At 37.6% G+C, this 7,368-nt stretch overlaps 2 protein-coding genes across 2 annotated transcripts in view; both read left to right on the top strand.

Moving 5' to 3' along the window:
* Positions 1 to 683: 683 nt before the first annotated feature.
* LOC100179608 (beta-1,3-galactosyltransferase brn-like) lies at positions 684 to 4,700 on the top strand. The gene is made up of 4 exons (XM_002131027.4): positions 684 to 844; positions 1,201 to 1,388; positions 2,559 to 2,784; positions 3,597 to 4,700. The coding sequence occupies exons 1-4, from the start codon at positions 738 to 740 to the stop codon at positions 4,189 to 4,191; spliced, it is 1,116 nt and encodes a 371-aa protein (XP_002131063.1). The 5' UTR covers positions 684 to 737; the 3' UTR covers positions 4,192 to 4,700.
* The window catches only part of LOC100176183 (ATP-binding cassette sub-family B member 8, mitochondrial-like), a 10,534-nt gene continuing 7,508 nt past the window's right edge, over positions 4,343 to 7,368 (top strand). The window contains 3 exon segments of the mRNA XM_026835827.1: positions 4,343 to 5,583; positions 6,483 to 6,619; positions 7,189 to 7,353. Coding sequence (XP_026691628.1) covers positions 5,349 to 5,583; positions 6,483 to 6,619; positions 7,189 to 7,353 — 537 coding nt within the window. The 5' untranslated portion in view covers positions 4,343 to 5,348.

Raw genomic sequence — 7,368 nt, 5'->3', positions numbered from 1 at the left:
TTTTAAAACAAGAATTGCCATAAAAGTAAAAAACTCTGTATTCGGTTTAAATATTTTTGATTTCTTTGAAGAAAATACCCCAATGAGTTGTGTGTCACGATATGGGATAAGTGGGATAAGAAGAGACACCTTTTCATTTTATTTTCCCGTCCCATATTTGATATTAAACAAAGAACATTCAAAGAATTATAAAGAATTATAAAACCGACTCCCATAGACCATTGTTAATTGTCAAAAACACGATCGATATTTGGAAATATGTGATAAAGGTGTCTTATCTTCCCCTCAGTACTATATATATTTATTATAATAAATATATATGTAGTAGGGTGGGGAAAGATGGGTCACCTTTTCATTCTATTTTCCCGTCTCATATTTGATAATAAACAAAAAACATTCAAAGAATTATAAAACCGACTCCCATAGACCGTTGTTATTTTTTGAAAACACGGTCGATATTTGGAAATATGTGATCTTATCTTCCCCAGAGTACTATACAGTGGGAAAGGTGGAACACCTTTAGCACATAATATCAAAATATCCTGATCGTGTTTTAAACAATTAACAACGGCCTACGGGAGTCGTAAGGATACACTTTTATAATTCTTTATATGTTCTTCGTTTACTATCAAATGCGACGAGAAAATAGAATCAAAAGGTGTCCCATCTTTCCCACCCTACTATATATTTTATATCTGCGCAGGTATTTCGACCAGTATAGGATAGTTTGACATAACATGGCAATAAGACAACATAAGGTACGGGGAATTCTGCTTCTATGGACATTTATACTGGGCGGGGTTTGGTCCATTCATTTCTGCAACATAACAATTAGTACAGTAAGGTAAGTTGTGTGTATTACAGTAATAGGAACCTGTATAGGATTGTTTAAAAAGAGGATTACACTCTGACCACAAATTTCTGCGTGGGGTTTTCCTACAACGGTAAGCGAGCTGGGCAACGCACATATATAGACAACTCTGGTTTAAATTCCAGGATCCATGGCGTGCTTCGCTGTAGAAAATAGAATGAAAGGTGTCCCATCTCCCCCACCCTGCTATATATATATCTACATTAAATTTTCTTGTATATGATACTTGGGTTATGTATATCATATTAACTTATATATTGTAAGTCCTTATGTACACTGTATACATATTGTGTTGATATACTATATCGTGCCCATATTTAACCTCACAGAATACGTTTAATGTCCATCTCCGCTACCACCGCCCCCACAACAACAACAAAAGCTAACCATACAAACAATACTCAATCACAAACCACTCAAGTTATCCCAAAGGACAAACGAGACTTTAGGTTTATATTGGAGCCATGGAAAGTTAAACTAAGAGTTTGTGATGAGGATCCGTGCGTCAAAGCAAAAGGTAATTCGTTACTACCGTTGTGGGCGTATGTTTTCTTGGGCATGACGCTTAACGCCAATTGCTTCAACCTAGCGGTAACTAATTGTCCAAATTATCAGCCACACATTAAGAAAATGAAAAATCTTTCCAAAAATTAATCACCCAGAAAGTAACATACACGGTGACTCGTAAGTTGGTACGAGGTGTAGGAACATTCGTGTTATAACGACCGTCGTTTTCCGGCCACGCGAGGATAAAGTTAGTTACATACATTCATTCTTAGTTTAGTTTGAAGCTTTTATTTACATCCAGACGTAAGACTGTGTATCTGTTATGTAGAGAGCTTACTGTAACACCTGGTAAACTAGACGTAGCGTAATTAAGGTGTGTCGTGTTGAGAATATGTGAATAAATGTAACTTGTTTATTATCGCATGGCGGAGTATAACGACAGTTGCTATAACACGGCTGTTCTGATTCATTCACCTCATGCCCGCTTCCAAGTTTGTTTTTTTTATGAATATGGAGCGCTTCACGATTGTGCTACCACGTGCTGTAATTTGTTTATCCTCGCATGGCGGAGTAACGGCAGTTGTTATAGAACGACTGTTTTGTTTCATACACCTCGTGCTGCTTACAAGTTTCTACGAATATGTAACTTGTTTATTCTTGCATGGCGGGGCAACTGCAGTTGTTATAACACGGGTATTCTGTTTCATACACCTCGTGCCCCCTTACAAGTTACCACGTATGTAGCTTATTTATCCTCGCGTGGCGGGGCAACTGCAGTCGTTTTAACACGGGTGTTTTGTCTTCACACACCTCGTGCCCCCTTACAAGTTACCACGTATGTAGCTTATTTATCCTCGCATGGCGAAGCAACATCAGTATAGTCGTTATTTGTTCTGTCCCATAGACCTCGTGCCCGCTTAAGATTTAAATTGTTTAAACATTAATGCTGTGTTTAACTGTGAATATACTTATGGTAGGTCGGGGAAGGTTGAGACACCTTTTAGCACAAAATATCCAAATATCCTGATCGTGTTTTAAACAATTAACAGCGGTATATGGGAGTTGTGAGGATACGGTTTTATGTTTGTTTGAATTTTCTTTGGTTACTACCCAATTGGACGAGAAAATAGAATGAATAGGTGTCTCTGCCATTAATTTTAAAACAAATTTTTATTTTTAGAAATCCAATGGCGAATGGTTATTTTCGTAAAATCTGCTTTTGTAAATTTCTTTCGCCGAGAATTACTCCGCCGCACGTGGGCGTCGTTGAGCTACGTAGACCGTGGTAGGTTCGACACAGTATTCGTAATAGCGGGCGTGCCCAACCGTAAGAGATACAACTTATTAAAGGAAGAACATTCAAGATACGGTGACATCTTGTATTTCGATGAATCTGACGATTACAAGTGAGAATTAAGTATGTATAGGAGAGTGGGGAAGATGGGACTCCTTTTCATTCTACTTTCTCGTCATATTTGGTAGTAAACAAAGAAAAATAAAAAAAATTATAAACCCGCATTCTCGGGACTTCTATAGAACGTTGTTATGGTTTAAAACACGATCAGGATTTTTTTAGATAATATGTGTTAAAGGTGACCCACCTTCGCCCAACCTAATATACGTTTGTCACTCTAATGTACAGTAATCCAGTTAACGTGTCCAGGCAATATTATTTTACGGCGGGCCACTTGTTCTGATAATTACATTGAGCTGTTTAGTAAGATGGATATCGTTATCGCATAATATTCCATAGTTCCTAATCGTCTTTTAACAGCTAACAATGCCCTTTTATAGTTGCGGGAATATAGTTTTAAGACTGTGTAAATATTCTTTTTTTTACTACCAAACGGATCAGTAAAAGAGAATGAAAACATCGTATCCATATCCTGCTAGATTATCACTTTTCAGTTATTTGTTAACATGTAATTAACCCATCTTATCATTTCTGAAGTGTCATTCCCGATATTTTAATACTTTTATTTTAATTCCTACATTGCTACCATTGTGGGCGGCAAGGCGCTTAACGGCAATTGCTCCAACCCAGCGGTCACTAATGGGTTGTTGTCCAAAAAATCACCCACAAAGTAACTCACTTGGTAACTCGCCAATAAAAGTGGGCACCGGGTGTATGAAACAGAACACCCGTGGTATAACGACTGTCGTTTTCCGGCCACACGAGGATAAAGTAAGTTACACTCATTCATTCTTATTTTTTCAGTTATGTATCCTTGAAAACACTTGCGGGGATGAGATGGGCAGCGTCTAACTTGCAAGCGAACGAGTTTTACGCTTCTGCTGACGACGACTTCATGATTAAAATGGATTTATTTGCTGAGAACATTAACCACCATATTAATCAAGTGAACGAACTAGGATGGCCAGAGTTTCCCATAATATGCGGTTTTAAACTTGGGGTAGCGGAAACACCAAACAGGAAGGGCAAATGGACGGTGACTAAGGATAATTATAGATGGGATTTCTATCCGCCTTATTGCCATGGAGGGTTGTACGCAACGTCGGTGCATTTGGTTCAGCAGTTATATAATGAGTCTTTATCTGACCCCTTGTTCAGTTTGGACGACGTTTGGATAACTGGGATAATACGACGCAGATTAGGGATGCCAGATGAAATGCTGATTAAACCGAAGCCTTATTTTGGCCAGCATTTAAACAACTATGCAAAAGTTGAAAAAAGCTCAAACATTCGTGACTTTATGCGAAAGGAATGGGTTGAATTATATCAGCAACTTAGTGATAACGATATTTGTCGCTATCAGGCTAATATTAACATTACTAATGTAAACCTTACGTAAAGTTAACAACATACCGATGATGGTTGAATTAGAAAATTACTAACAGTGATACATAGGCTTAATAACTGTAGGAGCAACGGCGTAGCCAGCCTAAAATTTTGGTGGGGGCCAAATGTTTTACGGTTGTATTTTGAGTTTGAAAAACATTCTAATTACAACACAAAACACGGGAAGGCGTACTATGAATGGCATTTATTTTTCACAATTACGCCGCATGAAAACGCAACTATCTACAACTACATTGAAAACTCCATTCGTTGCCTACCACCAGCCATTTTTGTCACGAAATTTGAGATTTGTTTTTCTTAGCTAGCAGGTAGACTGTTTATTACGAAATAGTATGGATTCACACGTGAGTTCATCCATCATAATAGCGATTGTTTGACCTGGCAACTAATTACGACATAATAGCATTTCACACGGCGATTATTTGCGTTATAATAGGGATTGGCACCTCATCATTTAGCATGTGTAAGAAATTTAAAAACGGGCTTAAATGTTTTCTTTTTTTCTTTTTCTTTTAATTTGAAAAAAGATCCGGAACCGGATCGAGATTTCCCATTTGAACATCACTGTTTAGCACGTGTAAAACTTTATTTTATTTTTTCACCAATAACATTACTGTAAAACTCAAAATTTGGGGGGGACCGTGGCCCCTCAGGCACCCCCTTGGCGACGCCCATGTGTGGGAGTTTTAACACAGATAATGTAATTGCTCCAACCCGGTGGTAACTAATGGGTTGTCCAAATCGTCAGCCATACAAGAAATCACCCCCAAAGTTACATACGTGATAACTCGTACGAGGTGTATAAAACAGAACACCTGTGTTATAAAGTTTGCCGTTGGCTGTTTGAACTTGTAAATGGTAGATCCACCAACCACTTTGCCACAGCGCCTAGAAATATATTCGAACGATGCTTTGTCACTTTAGATTGGATGGCCTTCTTTTGTGCAACGATGCTGCAACCCAAGAGTAACTTACAGTCTTACCAAAGAGATGTTTTAATTTCTTTGGTTTTACTGATTAGGAAAAAATGGTCGGCGTAAAACAAAATAAAAATATATAAAACATCTATGTCAAAACGTCTTGGGGCCATTCCCCATAAATTCCCCTTGCCGAAAGTTGGCAATTCTTGCTTTTTCATGAAAAAATAAAATGCATTTCCAATATATCAGTTTACTTGTTGGTAGACATGCTTTGAAGTTACGTTTACCTGTCAATCAAACACTATTAGTTTCAAAGTCGACGTTACGAAATGCAAAGCAAATTTTAAAAGCCGAATTTCAAAAATGCACTTGGTTAAAGAATAAGAATATCAAGCGTTTGGCACAGTTTACTGCGATCAGTGGTACAGCTATAGTTTCAGTATCTCAAGCCTTAAAGTTAAGCGGTACGTTACAATATGTACTATAGCTGTATATGTACTATAACTCAGTGCTGTTCAACCTTTTATGGGTTGGTGAATCCCTAAAGTTGTTGCGTGGAACTCATGCACCCCTGATTGCTTTAACGTAAAACTAATGAAGTTTCACAATTGCCAGTGATGCAAGATATAGAATTCATATAAAAAATGTAGGAAAGTGGCTAAATTGGTTAAAAAAGTTTAAAATAAAAAAATATTGCTGAAAATTGTTGAAGTTTGTGATGCACCCTTGTATACCTTTTTGCACTGGTGCACCCCGGGCATATTTTGGTGCACCCTAGAGTGCACCGTGCACACCGGTTGAAGAGCACTGCTATAACTTACTATACAATATGTACTATGGCTTTTTTGCATACTGATCAATATTTCATTTAAAATAAGTAAAGAAATCTTGGTGCTAGTAAAAAATCTCCCCCCACCTTATTTGCTAACCACTAACTCCTAACTCCTAGGTTAGGGGGTTAGGTGTTGATGGTTAGGGGGTTAGTAGTTAGTGGTTATAGGGGTTAGTGGTTAGCAAATAAGGTGGGGGGGAGCTTCTTCACTAGCACCGAAATCTGTTTTGTCCGGCGCCGTGACATATTTTACGGTGCCTGGCTCTCAACCGTATGTAATGGGTTCAAGGCTCGCTGCTACTATTGTAGGCATATTTGTCCTTGGGCAAGACACTTACCGGAAATCGCTCAAACCCAGTGGTCACAATTTAGTTGTTTAAATTATCAGCCATACATAAAAATAAAATAAAAAGAATAATTACCCACATAAAAACTTACACTTGTAACTCGTAAGGTGGCACGGGTTTTTTTCATTCATCTAATATAAGCAAATGAATGTGATTTGCTGGTTAACCTTTATGTAAATTATAGGTTCCCATGTAATATGCCACGGATTAGAAAAACCGATTGAAGCAGAAAATAATGTTGTTGCTAAAGAGTTTTCATGGACAGAGTTCTTCAACGACTATTTGCTGCCAGAGATTCTACCTCTTAGTCTGGCAATTATGGTAGGGTGTAGCGACTACGCTTATTTTCTTCCAATTAAACGTAAATATGGTTTTAACAGTAAGCGTGTTTTAACAACTGTTGTTTCGTTGTGATATCCTGTCTTTTCGTTTAAAATCTTTCTTAATTTTTGCCATCGTAATCGAAGAGATAAATAAAGTTATTATTTTATTTGTCCGGCGCTGTGGCATAGTGGTTAGCGTGCCTGTCTATAACCCAGAGGTATTGGGTTCAAGGCTCGATACTGCTAGCATTGTGGGTGTATGTTTTTTTGGTAAAACACAGCAATTACTCCAACCTATTGGTCAATAATGGGTTATCCAAAATTATCAGCCATACATAAAAAAATAAAAAAATCCAAAAAGATAATTACTCACAAAGTAATATACAGGGTAACTCGTAAGGTGGCACGAGGTGTTAAACCCTTGTAAAAACAACTGTCGTTTTCTGGCCACGCGAGGATAAAGTAAGTCATTTATTCATTCATATCTATACCTTTGCAGTTTGTATTTATGTATCATATAAACATATTGCAAAGTAACGACAACCATTAATTTAAGTTTTTTTACAGAGTGCTTTGGTGGGTGCATTCGTTAACATGAAGATCCCGGGTGCCTTGGGGGAACTTATTAATATATTGAACCAACAAGCTCAAACTGGTTTGTCAAATGTGGCTGATTATATGAAAGGACTTCGTGAACCAGTCATACAGTTAATGGCTCTGTATTTATGCCAGGTGAATGAATGATAA

This window comes from Ciona intestinalis, chromosome 9, assembly GCF_000224145.3.
Source record: "Ciona intestinalis chromosome 9, KH, whole genome shotgun sequence".
NCBI lineage: Eukaryota > Metazoa > Chordata > Ascidiacea > Phlebobranchia > Cionidae > Ciona > Ciona intestinalis.
The sequence above is the reverse complement of the archived record's forward strand: the minus strand, read 5'-3'. Positions and strand labels throughout refer to the sequence as shown.

What these genes read in the sequence shown, in the direction of transcription:
- LOC100179608 (XM_002131027.4), top strand. Translation starts at nt 738, where the DNA reads ATGGCAATAAGACAACATAAGGTACGGGGAATTCTGCTTCTATGGACA. An exon ending in TCCGTGCGTCAAAGCAAAAG is followed by an intron (nt 1,389 to 2,558) that starts GTAATTCGTTAC and finishes TTTTATTTTTAG; the next exon opens with AAATCCAATGGCGAATGGTT. An exon ending in GATGAATCTGACGATTACAA is followed by an intron (nt 2,785 to 3,596) that starts GTGAGAATTAAG and finishes TTATTTTTTCAG; the next exon opens with TTATGTATCCTTGAAAACAC.